Here is a 14,820-nt window from a genome sequence, read left to right as displayed (position 1 = left end):
CAAACAAATCAGGATCTTTTCACATTCCTTGGGCCTACCCACAATCCTCTGGACCTGTTTTCATCCCCCTGGGCCTGCTTACTTTCTCATGGACCTGCCTAAGTTCCCCTGGGCCTGACTACATTCCCCTGGGCCTGAATACGTTCCCCTGGGCCTAATTATGTTCCCCTGGGCCTGACTATATCCCCCTGGACCTGTTTATGTTCCCCTGGGCCTTCCTAAGTTCCCCTGAGCCTGACTGCATACCACTGGACCTGGTTCCGTCCCGCTGGGCCTGCCTACTTTCTCCAGGGCCTGCTTACTTTCTCCTGGGCCTGCCTAAGTTTCCATGGGCCTACCCACAATATTTGGACCTGTTTATGTTCCCCTGGGCCTTCCTAAGTTCCCCTGAGCCTGACTGCATACCACTGGACCTGGTTCCGTCCCGCTGGGCCTGCCTACTTTCTCCAGGGCCTGCTTACTTTCTCCTGGGCCTGCCTAAGTTTCCATGGGCCTACCCACAATATTTGGACCTGTTTATGTACCCCTGGGCCTGCCTACTTTCTCCTGGGCCTGTCTACGTCCCCCTGGGCCTGTCTACGTTCCCCTGATCCTGTCTACGTTCCCCTGGGCGATTCTATGTTCCTCTGACACTGAATACATGCCTCGGTCCTATTCCTAGGCCTCTGTTTGTAGCAGCAGAGGCAGGAGTGGTTTATTTCCACTGTCTGGGATACAGACCAGCTCGCCTGTGCTCTCCACAATGATACATATCCATAGGGAAGCTTTGCGTTGTATCCCAGGGCAACAGGAATGAACGACTCAGCATGATGTTATCAATGCATGCATGAGAAGCACAGAAAACAGCTAGGAAGAAAAAGCAATGTATTATGTGACAATGTGAGGGCGGTATCTTCAAGACAAGAAATTAAAACGTGCGAATGAATACTCTCAGCCCGGTATCTGTGTGACTACAGAGATAACGGGAATGACACCAGAGGGATTGCATTTATTAATGGAACTGGATAATTATCAGATCTGTCATCATTCACTGTAACACTTTCTGTTGTTGACTAACGGATACTGTGATCTACAAATGAGGAGAAACTATGTAAAACCCAGCAGCGTTCCGCAGTCACACATCCGCGCAGTGTGGGAAACAGCAGTCACACATTGCAGGTCTGTCACACATCCGCGCAGTGCGGGAAACAGCAGTCACGCATTGCAGGTCTGTCACACATCTGCGCAGTCACACATTGCAGGTCTGTCACACATCCGCGCATTGCGGGAAACAGCAGTCACGCATTGCAGGTCATTGAGACACCAATATGATTCTCCTAGGCCCAATCATCGAGAAGATTAGAGAGGGATGGAATCACCAAGAAATCAAATAGTGTCACCGATATCAACACATAATAGGTATCTACCTTTAAGGAGAGATTTGAACAGGGTGCATTTTTTAGGAGAGAACATAGGACGGACAAAAGGAAATCATTAAACACTTTCGCCTTACCCACTAAACGAGGAAAGAGAGCAGGGACCCATAAACGCAATAAAAGAGTCCACAAAACCCACAAAAAGCGACACAAAAAAATTAGGACCAAAAAGAAAAAAACAAATAAGATCAGTCCGGAAGTGGGACTCACCAAAATATTTAATCTCAGCTCTTACAATTTAAATCCCTTCGAACTATCAGTCCTTAATAAGGGACTTAAGTATGCGCCCACCTCAAACATTAATAAATTTGATACCTTCGTAGATATCCATAAATTCATACGGAAATTATGCATTAAGAAATTTTTCATCCAAAAAGAACCGGAAGGGGCGCCTAATGAAGCCTCGGAAATAAATAAATTTCGACCCAAATCAGTGTTTTACCCCGCCCACATCAAGGGTAACTATATTGAGACCTTTGCCCAATTAGTACAAGATGACATCAGGAAAATTAATCCCCGAGGGGTAAATTATAACCTGACCCTGAACGAAAGAAATGCCCTCAAGTCTTTACGAGAGAACAAGGAAATTGTCGTAAAACCGGCAGATAAAGGGGGGGGGGTGCATCGTGATCATGGGAAGAGAATGGTATACCAATGAGGTCCTTAAACAGATCAGTGATACGGAAACCTATCAAAAAAATCGCACAGACCCCACCGACCGTATATTTAAGGAACTGACCACTCTCCTAACAGACTACAAACAAAAAGGAATTTTAAAAGAATCAGAGGTGAAATTCCTTCTTAATGATGAACCTACGGTGCCAGTGATCTATCTTCTGCCGAAGATTCACAAAAATACGACTCACCCTCCGGGTAGACCTATAGTTTCTGGAACAAACTCCATCACAGCGAATTTATCCGAGTTTATCGATTTCTATTTACAGCCACTGGTCCTCACGAATAAATCGCATCTTAGGGACACGAAAGATCTATTGAACACCTTGAAGAATATACCCTGTGAAGATAATATATGGATAGTGACTGCAGATGTGAAGTCACTTTACACGATTATTAACCACCAGATCGGGATACAGGCAGTGCGAGATTATCTCAGTAGAAGCACTTTAGAATTCGGCCTCCAAGAATTTTTACTGAAGGGTGTTGAGTTTATTTTAACGAATAACTATTTTACTTTTGAATCTGGATTTTATGTGCAAAAGGTTGGGACGGCCATGGGCACCAGCTTCGCCCCGAGTTATGCCAACATCTTCATGGGCAGGTGGGAGCAGTCCCATGTGGGGTGTTGGCCGGATGTCGGGGCGAGCCTGGTGTCATGGGTACGTTACATCGATGATATTTTATTCTTTTGGAGAGGAGAGGAGGAAGCCCTTAATAATTTTTGCATGTTTTTAAATAATAATGATTGTAACATCGAATTAACTTTTAATAAGAGCCAGTTAACTGTAGACTTCCTCGATATCACCATCAGCAAAGGCATCAATCAATGGGAAACCAAAACGTTTTCTAAACCCACGGATACACATTCATACATCCACCGTACAAGCTGCCACCATCAAAACTGGCGGAATGCAATCCCTGGTGGACAGTTGAAACGTGTTAGACGCAATTGTACCAATGTTAACACATACAAAGAACAGGCTGGAGTTATGGCCAAGAAATTCATCTCCAGTGGCTATGACACAGACAGAATCACCTCCTTAGTGAATGAAGTAGAGGAAGTAGAAAGGGACAATCTACTTGCAACGAAAGTACCCGAAGGTCAATCCAAAAAAGATTTTAAAATGTCATTTATTACAGGCTATAATGCCCAATACAAGAGCATCGAATCTTCTTTCAGAAAAAATTGGAAAATTCTGAGACGCGATCCTATCTTGGGAGAACACCTTTTGAGTCAACCGAGTTTTATATATCGCCGTGCACTGAACATCAAGACTAAAATAGTCAGCAGTGCCCTCCCCTGGGGATGCTGGTTATTTAAACTCAGGCTATTTATTTACTATTTACATCCGCGCAGTGCGGGAAACAGCAGTCACACTTTACAGGTCTGTCACACATCAGCGCAGTGCGGGAAACAGCGGTCATACTTTGCAGGTCTGTCACACATCAGCGCAGTGCGGGAAACAGCGGTCACACTTTGCAGGTCCGTCGCACATCTGCGCAGTGCGGGAAACAGCAGTCACACTATACAAGTCTGTCACACATCCGCGCAGTGCGGAAAACAGGAGTCACACTTTACAGGTCTGTCGCTCATCCATGCAGTGCGGGAAACAGCAGTCACACTTTACAGGTCTGTCACACATCCGCGCAGTGCGGGAAACAGCAGTCACACTTTACAGGTCTGTTGCTCATCCGCCCAGTGCGGGAAACAGCAGTCACACTTTGCAGGTCTGTCACACATCCGCCCAGTGCAGGAAACAGCAGTCACACTTTGCAGGTCTATCACACATCCGCCCAGTGCAGGAAACAGCAGTCACACTTTACAGGTCTGTTGGACATCCGCGCAGTGCGGGAAACAGCAGTCACACTTTGCAGGTCTGTCACACATCCGCGCAGTGCAGGAAACAGCAGTCACACTTTGCAGGTCTGTCACACATCCGCGCAGTGTGGGAAACAGCAGTCAGACTTTGCAGGTCTGTAAAACATCGGCGCAATGTGGGAAACAGCAGTCACACTTTGCAGGTCTGTCGATCATCCGCGCAGTGCGGGAAACAGCAGTCACACTTTACAGGTCTGTCGCTCATCCGCGCAGTGCGGGAAACAGCAGTCACACTTTACAGATCTGTCACACATCCGCGCAGTGCGGGAAACAGGAGTCACACTTTGCAGGTCTGTCGATCATCCGTGCAGTGCGGGAAACAGCAGTCACACTGTACAGGTCTGTCGCTCATCCGCGCAGTGCAGGAAACAGCAGTCACACTTTGCAGGTCTGTCACACACATCTGCGCAGTGCGGGAAACAGCAGTCACACTTTGCAGGTCTGTAAAACATCGGCGCAGTGCGGGAAACAGCAGTCACACTTTGCAGGTCTGTCGATCATCCGTGCAGTGCGGGAAACAGCAGTCACACTTTACAGGTCTGTCTCTCATCCGCGCAGTGCGGGAAACAGCAGTCACACTTTACAGGTCTGTCACTCATCCGCGCAGTGCAGGAAACAGCAGTCACACTTTGCAGGTCTGTAAAACATCGGCGCAGTGCGGGAAACAGCAGTCACACTTTGCAGGTCTGTCGATCATCCGCACAGTGCGGGAAACAGCAGTCACTCTTTACAGGTCTGTCACACATCCGCGCAGTGCGGGAAACAGCAGTCACACTTTACAGGTCTGTCGCTAATCCACGCAGTGCGGGAAACAGCAGTCACACTTTACAGGTCTGTCACACATCCGCCCAGTGCAGGAAACAGCAGTCACACTTTGCAGGTCTGTCACACATCCGCGCAGTGCGGGAAACAGCAGTCACACTTTGCAGGTCTGTCGATCATCCGCGCAGTGCGGGAAACAGCAGTCACACTTTACAGATCTGTCGCTCATCCTCGCAGTGCGGGAAACAGCAGTCACACTTTGCAGGTCTGTCGATCATCCGCACAGTGCAGGAAACAGCAGTCACACTTTACAGGTCTGTCGATCATCCGCACAGTGCAGGAAACAGCAGTCACACTTTACAGGTCTGTCACACATCCGCGCAGTGCGGGAAACAGCAGTCACACTTTACAGGTCTGTCGCTCATCCATGCAGTGCGGGAAACAGCAGTCACACTTTGCAGGTCTGTCGCACATCCGCGCAGTGCAGGAAACAGCAATCACTCTTTGCAGGTCTGTCACACATCCGCGCTGTGTGGGAAACAGCAGTCACACTTTACAGGTCTGTCGCTAATCCACGCAGTGCGGGAAACAGCAGTCACACTTTGAAGGTCTGTCATACATCTGCGCAGTGCGGGAAACAGCAGTCACACTTTACAGGTCTGTCACACATCCGCGCAGTGCGGGAAACAGCGGTCACACTTTACAGGTCTGTCACACATCTGCGCAGTGCGGGAAACAGCAGTCACACTTTACAGGTCTGTCACACATCTGCGCAGTGCAGGAAACAGCAGTCACACTTTACAGGTCTGTCGCTCATCCATGCAGTGCGGGAAACAGCAGTCACACTTTACAGGTCTGTCACACATCTGCGCATTGCGGGAAACAGCAGTCACACTTTGCAGGTCTGTCACACATCCGCGCAGTGTGGGAAACAGCAGTCACACTTTACAGGTCTGTCATACATCCGCGCAGTGCGGGAAACAGCAGTCACACTTTACAGGTCTGTCGCACATCTGCGCACTGCATGAAACAGCAGTCACACTTTACAGGTCTGTCGCACATCTGCGCAGTGTGGGAAACAGCAGTCACACTTTGCAGGTCTGTCACACATCCGTGCAGTGTGGGAAACAGCAGTCACACTTTGCAGGTCTGTCACACATCCGCGCAGTGCGGGAAACAGCAGTCACACTTTGCAGGTCTGTCACACATCAGCGCAGTGCGGGAAACAGCAGTCACACTTTACAGGTCTGTCACACATCCGAGCAGTGCAGGAAACAGCAATCACTCTTTGCAGGTCTGTCACACATCCGCGCAGTGCGGGAAACAGCGGTCACACTTTACAGGTCTGTCATACATCCGCGCAGTGCGGGAAACAGCAGTCACACTTTGCAGGTCTGTCACACATCTGCGCAGTGCGGGAAACAGCAGTCACACTTTACAGGTCTGTCACACATCCGCGCAGTGCGGGAAACAGCGGTCACACTTTACAGGTCTGTCACACATCTGCGCAGTGCGGGAAACAGCAGTCACACTTTACAGGTCTGTCACACATCCGCGCAGTGCAGGAAACAGCAGTCACACTTTGCAGGTCTGTCGATCATCTGCGCAGTGCAGGAAACAGCAGTCACACTTTACAGGTCTGTCACACATCCGCGCAGTGCGGGAAACAGCAGTCACACTTTACAGGTCTGTCACACATCCGCGCAGTGCAGGAAACAGCAGTCACACTTTACAGGTCTGTCACACATCCGCGCAGTGCAGGAAACAGCAGTCACACTTTACAGGTCTGTCATACATCCGCGCAGTGCGGGAAACAGCAGTCACACTTTACAGGTCTGTCATACATCCGCGCAGTGCGGAAAACAGCAGTCACACATTGCAGGTCTGTCGCACATACGCGCAGTGCGGGAAACAGCAGTCACACTTTACAGGTCTGTCACACATCCGCCCAGTGCAGGAAACAGCAGTCACACTTTACAGGTCTGTCATACATCCGCGCAGTGCGGAAAACAGCAGTCACACATTGCAGGTCTGTCACACATCCGCGCAGTGCAGGAAACAGCAGTCACACTTTACAGGTCTGTCATACATCCGCGCAGTGCGGGAAACAGCAGTCACACTTTGCAGGTCTGTAAAACAACGGCGCAGTGCGGGAAACAGCAGTCACACTTTGCAGGTCTGTCACACATCCGCGCAGTGCGGGAAACAGCAGTCACACTTTGCAGGTCTGTCACACATCAGCGCAGTGCGGGAAACAGCAGTCACACTTTACAGGTCTGTCACACATCCGAGCAGTGCAGGAAACAGCAATCACTCTTTGCAGGTCTGTCACACATCCGCGCAGTGCGGGAAACAGCGGTCACACTTTACAGGTCTGTCATACATCCGCGCAGTGTGGGAAACAGCAGTCACACTTTACAGGTCTGTCACACATCCGCGCAGTGCGGGAAACAGCAGTCACACTTTACAGGTCTGTCACACATCCGCGCAGTGCGGGAAACAGCGGTCACACTTTACAGGTCTGTCACACATCTGCGCAGTGCGGGAAACAGCAGTCACACTTTACAGGTCTGTCACACATCCGCGCAGTGCAGGAAACAGCAGTCACACTTTGCAGGTCTGTCGATCATCTGCGCAGTGCAGGAAACAGCAGTCACACTTTACAGGTCTGTCACACATCCGCGCAGTGCGGGAAACAGCAGTCACACTTTACAGGTCTGTCACACATCCGCGCAGTGCAGGAAACAGCAGTCACACTTTACAGGTCTGTCACACATCCGCGCAGTGCAGGAAACAGCAATCACTCTTTGCAGGTCTGTCACACATCCGCGCTGTGTGGGAAACAGCAGTCACACTTTACAGGTCTGTCGCTAATCCACGCAGTGCGGGAAACAGCAGTCACACTTTGCAGGTCTGTCATACATCTGCGCAGTGCGGGAAACAGCAGTCACACTTTACAGGTCTGTCACACATCCGCGCAGTGCGGGAAACAGCGGTCACACTTTACAGGTCTGTCACACATCTGCGCAGTGCGGGAAACAGCAGTCACACTTTACAGGTCTGTCACACATCCGCGCAGTGCAGGAAACAGCAGTCACACTTTACAGGTCTGTCGCTCATCCATGCAGTGCGGGAAACAGCAGTCACACTTTACAGGTCTGTCACACATCTGCGCATTGCGGGAAACAGCAGTCACACTTTGCAGGTCTGTCACACATCCGCGCAGTGTGGGAAACAGCAGTCACACTTTACAGGTCTGTCATACATCCGCGCAGTGCGGGAAACAGCAGTCACACTTTACAGATCTGTCGCACATCTGCGCACTGCATGAAACAGCAGTCACACTTTACAGGTCTGTCGCACATCTGCGCAGTGTGGGAAACAGCAGTCACACTTTGCAGGTCTGTCACACATCCGTGCAGTGTGGGAAACAGCAGTCACACTTTGCAGGTCTGTCACACATCCGCGCAGTGCGGGAAACAGCAGTCACACTTTGCAGGTCTGTCACACATCAGCGCAGTGCGGGAAACAGCAGTCACACTTTACAGGTCTGTAACACATCCGAGCAGTGCAGGAAACAGCAATCACTCTTTGCAGGTCTGTCACACATCCGCGCAGTGCGGGAAACAGCGGTCACACTTTACAGGTCTGTCATACATCCGCGCAGTGCGGGAAACAGCAGTCACACTTTGCAGGTCTGTCACACATCTGCGCAGTGCGGGAAACAGCAGTCACACTTTACAGGTCTGTCACACATCCGCGCAGTGCGGGAAACAGCGGTCACACTTTACAGGTCTGTCACACATCTGCGCAGTGCGGGAAACAGCAGTCACACTTTACAGGTCTGTCACACATCCGCGCAGTGCAGGAAACAGCAGTCACACTTTGCAGGTCTGTCGATCATCTGCGCAGTGCAGGAAACAGCAGTCACACTTTACAGGTCTGTCACACATCCGCGCAGTGCGGGAAACAGCAGTCACACTTTACAGGTCTGTCACACATCCGCGCAGTGCAGGAAACAGCAGTCACACTTTACAGGTCTGTCACACATCCGCGCAGTGCAGGAAACAGCAGTCACACTTTACAGGTCTGTCATACATCCGCGCAGTGCGGGAAACAGCAGTCACACTTTACAGGTCTGTCATACATCCGCGCAGTGCGGAAAACAGCAGTCACACATTGCAGGTCTGTCGCACATACGCGCAGTGCGGGAAACAGCAGTCACACTTTACAGGTCTGTCACACATCCGCCCAGTGCAGGAAACAGCAGTCACACTTTACAGGTCTGTCATACATCCGCGCAGTGCGGAAAACAGCAGTCACACATTGCAGGTCTGTCACACATCCGCGCAGTGCAGGAAACAGCAGTCACACTTTACAGGTCTGTCATACATCCGCGCAGTGCGGGAAACAGCAGTCACACTTTGCAGGTCTGTAAAACAACGGCGCAGTGCGGGAAACAGCAGTCACACTTTGCAGGTCTGTCACACATCCGCGCAGTGCGGGAAACAGCAGTCACACTTTGCAGGTCTGTCACACATCAGCGCAGTGCGGGAAACAGCAGTCACACTTTACAGGTCTGTCACACATCCGAGCAGTGCAGGAAACAGCAATCACTCTTTGCAGGTCTGTCACACATCCGCGCAGTGCGGGAAACAGCGGTCACACTTTACAGGTCTGTCATACATCCGCGCAGTGTGGGAAACAGCAGTCACACTTTACAGGTCTGTCACACATCCGCGCAGTGCGGGAAACAGCAGTCACACTTTACAGGTCTGTCACACATCCGCGCAGTGCGGGAAACAGCGGTCACACTTTACAGGTCTGTCACACATCTGCGCAGTGCGGGAAACAGCAGTCACACTTTACAGGTCTGTCACACATCCGCGCAGTGCAGGAAACAGCAGTCACACTTTGCAGGTCTGTCGATCATCTGCGCAGTGCAGGAAACAGCAGTCACACTTTACAGGTCTGTCACACATCCGCGCAGTGCGGGAAACAGCAGTCACACTTTACAGGTCTGTCACACATCCGCGCAGTGCAGGAAACAGCAGTCACACTTTACAGGTCTGTCACACATCCGCGCAGTGCAGGAAACAGCAGTCACACTTTACAGGTCTGTCATACATCCGCGCAGTGCGGGAAACAGCAGTCACACTTTACAGGTCTGTCATACATCCGCGCAGTGCGGAAAACAGCAGTCACACATTGCAGGTCTGTCGCACATACGCGCAGTGCGGGAAACAGCAGTCACACTTTACAGGTCTGTCACACATCCGCCCAGTGCAGGAAACAGCAGTCACACTTTACAGGTCTGTCATACATCCGCGCAGTGCGGAAAACAGCAGTCACACATTGCAGGTCTGTCACACATCCGCGCAGTGCAGGAAACAGCAGTCACACTTTACAGGTCTGTCATACATCCGCGCAGTGCGGGAAACAGCAGTCACACTTTGCAGGTCTGTAAAACATCGGCGCAGTGCGGGAAACAGCAGTCACACTTTGCAGGTCTGTCATACATCCGCGCAGTGCGGGAAACAGCAGTCACAATTTACAGGTCTGTCGCTCATCCGCGCAGTGCGGGAAACAGCAGTCACACTTTACAGGTCTGTCACACATCCGCGCAGTGCGGGAAACAGCAGTCACACTTTACAGGTCTGTCACACATCCGCGCAGTGCAGGAAACAGCAGTCACACTTTACAGGTCTGTCACACATCCGCGCAGTGCAGGAAACAGCAGTCACACTTTACAGGTCTGTCATACATCCGCGCAGTGCGGGAAACAGCAGTCACACTTTACAGGTCTGTCATACATCCGCGCAGTGCGGAAAACAGCAGTCACACATTGCAGGTCTGTCGCACATACGCGCAGTGCGGGAAACAGCAGTCACACTTTACAGGTCTGTCACACATCCGCCCAGTGCAGGAAACAGCAGTCACACTTTACAGGTCTGTCACACATCCGCGCAGTGCGGAAAACAGCAGTCACACATTGCAGGTCTGTCACACATCCGCGCAGTGCAGGAAACAGCAGTCACACTTTACAGGTCTGTCATACATCCGCGCAGTGCGGTGAAACAGCAGTCACACTTTGCAGGTCTGTAAAACATCGGCGCAGTGCGGGAAACAGCAGTCACACTTTGCAGGTCTGTCATACATCCGCGCAGTGCGGGAAACAGCAGTCACAATTTACAGGTCTGTCGCTCATCCGCGCAGTGCGGGAAACAGCAGTCACACTTTACAGGTCTGTCACACATCTGTGCAGTGCAGGAAACAGCAGTCACACTTTACAGGTCTGTCATACATCCGCGCAGTGCGGGAAACAGCAGTCACACTTTGCAGGTCTGTCACACATCCGCGCAGTGCGGGAAACAGCAGTCACACTTTACAGGTCTGTCACACATACGCGCAGTGCGGGAAACAGCAGTCACACTTTACAGGTCTGTCACACATCCGCGCAGTGCGGGAAACAGCAGTCACACTTTGCAGGTCTGTCACACATCCGCGCAGTGCGGGAAACAGCAGTCACACTTTACAGGTCTGTCGCACATCCGCGCAGTGCGGGAAACAGCAGTCACACTTTGCAGGTCTGTCATACATCCGCGCAGTGCGGGAAACAGCAGTCACACTTTACAGGTCTGTCACACATCTGCGCAGTGCAGGAAACAGCAGTCACACTTTACAGGTCTGTAATACATCCGCGCAGTGCGGGAAACAGCAGTCACACTTTGCAGGTCTGTCACACATCCGCGCAGTGCGGGAAACAGCAGTCACACTTTACAGGTCTGTCGCACATCCACGCAGTGTGGGAAACAGCAGTCACACTTTACAGGTCTGTCACACATCCGCGCAGTGCGGGAAACAGCAGTCACACTTTACAGGTCTGTCACACATCCGCGCAGTGCGGGAAACAGCAGTCACACTTTACAGGTCTGTCACACATCCGCGCAGTGCAGGAAACAGCAGTCACACTTTACAGGTCTGTCATACATCCGCGCAGTGCGGGAAACAGCAGTCACACTTTACAGGTCTGTAATACATCCGCGCAGTGCGGGAAACAGCAATCACTCTTTGCAGGTCTGTCATACATCCGCGCAGTGCGGGAAACACCAGTCACTCTTTACAGGTCTGTCACACATCCGCGCAGTGCGGGAAACAGCAGTCACACTTTACAGGTCTGTCACACATCCGCGCAGTGCGGGAAACAGCAGTCACACTTTACAGGTCTGTCACACATCCGCGCAGTGGTACTGATTCAGGTTGGCTCGGTAAGCTTCGAACATTGTAGTTTACCAAGCGCCTGAGATGCCCAAAATACCCCTCACCCATTCTGCCGCTAGCAGGAGAAATTATTTGATAGTCGCTGAGTAAATATCCATTTCTTCTCCTGTATTTCCATGCACTTCTGTGTTACTGGACCTGCCAGGTGCACTGGATGCTGGTCAGGCTTCTGTGTTACTGGTCCTGCCAGGTGCACTGGGTGCTGGTCAGGCTTCTGTGTTACTGGACCTGCCAGGTGCACTGGATGCTGGTCAGGCTTCTGTGTTACTGGACCTGCCAGGTGCACTGGATGCTGGTCAGACTTCTGTGTTACTGGACCTGCCAGGTGCACTGGATGCTGGTCAGGCTTCTGTGTTACTGGTCCTGCCAGGTGCACTGGGTGCTGGTCAGGCTTCTGTGTTACTGGACCTGCCAGGTGCACTGGATGCTGGTCAGACTTCTGTGTTACTGGACCTGCCAGGTGCACTGGATGCTGGTCAGGCTTCTGTGTTACTGGTCCTGCCAGGTGCACTGGGTGCTGGTCAGGCTTCTGTGTTACTGGACCTGCCAGGTGCACTGGATGCTGGTCAGACTTCTGTGTTACTGGACCTGCCAGGTGCACTGGGTGCTGGTCAGGCTTCTGTGTTACTGGACCTGCCAGGTGCACTGGATGCTGGTCAGGCTTCTGTGTTACTGGACCTGCCAGGTGCACTGGATGCTGGTCAGGCTTCTGTGTTACTGGACCTGCCAGGTGCACTGGATGCTGGTCAGAATCCCTCCTTTATTGAACATCAGTAATGTAATACTTTGTGTCCCATTTATTAAGAGGGTTGCAGTGTACAGCAGATTTCATGCACAGTGTCTCATTACATGGTGACAATCCACTTACCACGTCAACCTTAACAACAGCATCAGAATTCTGCAACATGAAGGTGGAGGGAGATGAAAAGAAAACAAATGACGTTTACTGACGCACAGCAGGGAAATGGTGAACGCACACAATGGAACACTGCACAAAATGGACAATTAACAGAACTTAAGATCAATAATAACAATAACAGGGTTATTATAGCTTGTAATGTACAGTATCTCACTTATGTCCTGGAATTAAATGGGGGAGATGGGAGATTTATCAGTACTAGTTTCCTAGCACAGCACCACCGATTTACATTGTATGGCATCGGGTCTGAAAAATCGGTCGCATCATACCCCTACTATCCACGTCGGCGTGGAGTTGATTTTATACAGTGTGGCGAGCGCAGCGAGCCACTGAGCCCGAAGCGCGGCGAGCGCAGCGAGCCCCGCGAGGGGCCGCACATTACTTCACAGGTATTACATAGTTACATAGTAGGTAAGGCTGAAAAAAGACTTGCGTCCATCTAGTTCAACCTGGTATAGATATCCATTGCTGATTTGGTAGGTTCTGGTATTTTACAGACAAATTATATTTCTTATTTGTACCCATGGATGTTTTTCTCCAGTAAATGTTTGTCCAACTTTGCCTTGAACGCATTTAATGAGCCAGCCATTACCACCTCTCTGGGAAGAGAGTTCCAGAGTTTGACTGTTCTTTCTACTAGCTGAATGAAATCTTTTTTTCTTCTAATCTATACTCATGCCCTCGCGTCCTAGATTCCTTTCTAGTAGAAAAGAGGGTGTGTGACAGTTCCTTATATTGGCCCTTGATATACTTGTACATGTTGAGCATGTCCCCCCTTAAACGTCTCTTTTCTAATGTAAATAGTCCCAAATTGCTTAATCTCTCCCCGTAGCTTAAATTCTCCATTCCCCTAATAAGCTTTGTTGCTCGCCTTTGGACTTTTTCTAATTCTATGATATCCTTTTTATAGTGTGGGGCCCAGAACTGTACTCCGTACTCTAGGTGAGGTCTCACCAATGCTTTATATTTTTGGCATAATTACCCTTGAGTCCCTAGTTTCCATTCTCCTCATCAAAACCTGGGTGACCCCAGATTCTATTAGTTCAGATCTGCACTGGGACCTAGACAATATAGGGTATTACATCTGTGATAACATAGACTTGCATTTTTTTGAAAAAATCTTTCTTTTATTTACCACCTTTGCATGGTACAATAGGAATCCACGAGTGAAAACCACAGTACCACAGTGCAATCTATACTTTTTTCTGCAATTCACCACCCAGGCATACCGCTCAACCAGTGTTCACTGTGTCTATGGACACACACACTGGATAGTAGCGTATGCCAGGGACACACAGTGAAGGTGCTCTCTTTACTGACCCCCTTCCATCAGGGTTCTCTCATCCCCGGAGGACCCATTACCTGACTCTGCGCTGTCTCTGTATAACAGGGCCAGGTTGGTTGCCTCTGGAGACAGCAGAAACCCCCCTTTTTTGCTCTACTTCCGTACCTGTGACACTCGCTGAGTCCGCTCAACTGTGCAAATACCAGATTGCCAACGAAAGCACAGACAGCAGCCACCCCGCGAGTATACACAGCCCAGGTACTTCATCTCTACTCTTATCTTTACATTTATTACGACTCTGCAGTTAATTTTAAGTGTAATTATATTCACTAGATAAACGTGTGCTGTTTGACAGTGAGCCCTCTATTCCTAATATGATATTTATCTTGATGCTTTGATGTGTTAACCAATTGTTTGGTCAAGTGAAGACGTGCCTAGTCTGAGAGGAATCTCTCACACAAACTTATTGATATTTTTGTGATACTAAAGATAGAGGCAACATAGTTCTCTTCTCAGACTTCTCCAATATATTTTCACTCTTCTTCTCTAATTGTATACTATTATTCATGTTATTTGTATGTTCTTGTCTCATGTTTGTGAT

At 50.2% G+C, this 14,820-nt stretch overlaps 1 protein-coding gene across 26 annotated transcripts in view; it reads right to left on the bottom strand.

The window, feature by feature from the left end:
* The window catches only part of OTOF (otoferlin), a 341,513-nt gene that overhangs the window by 41,041 nt on the left and 285,652 nt on the right, over positions 1-14,820 (bottom strand). For 24 of the 26 annotated variants that reach the window (XM_083178857.1, XM_083178866.1, XM_083178870.1 and 21 more), the window contains one exon: positions 12,884-12,913. The exons of the other annotated variants lie outside the window; for them this stretch is intronic. In XM_083178857.1, the coding sequence (XP_083034983.1) occupies positions 12,884-12,913 (30 nt within the window). The remainder of the gene's footprint in view (positions 1-12,883; positions 12,914-14,820) is intronic. 26 annotated transcript variants of the gene reach the window in all.

The sequence above is a fragment of the Crinia signifera genome, chromosome 3 (assembly GCF_055691185.1).
Source record: "Crinia signifera chromosome 3, ASM5569118v1, whole genome shotgun sequence".
Lineage (NCBI taxonomy): Eukaryota > Metazoa > Chordata > Amphibia > Anura > Myobatrachidae > Crinia > Crinia signifera.
Note: the sequence above shows the minus strand (reverse complement) of the source record. Positions and strands in the feature narration are given on the sequence as shown.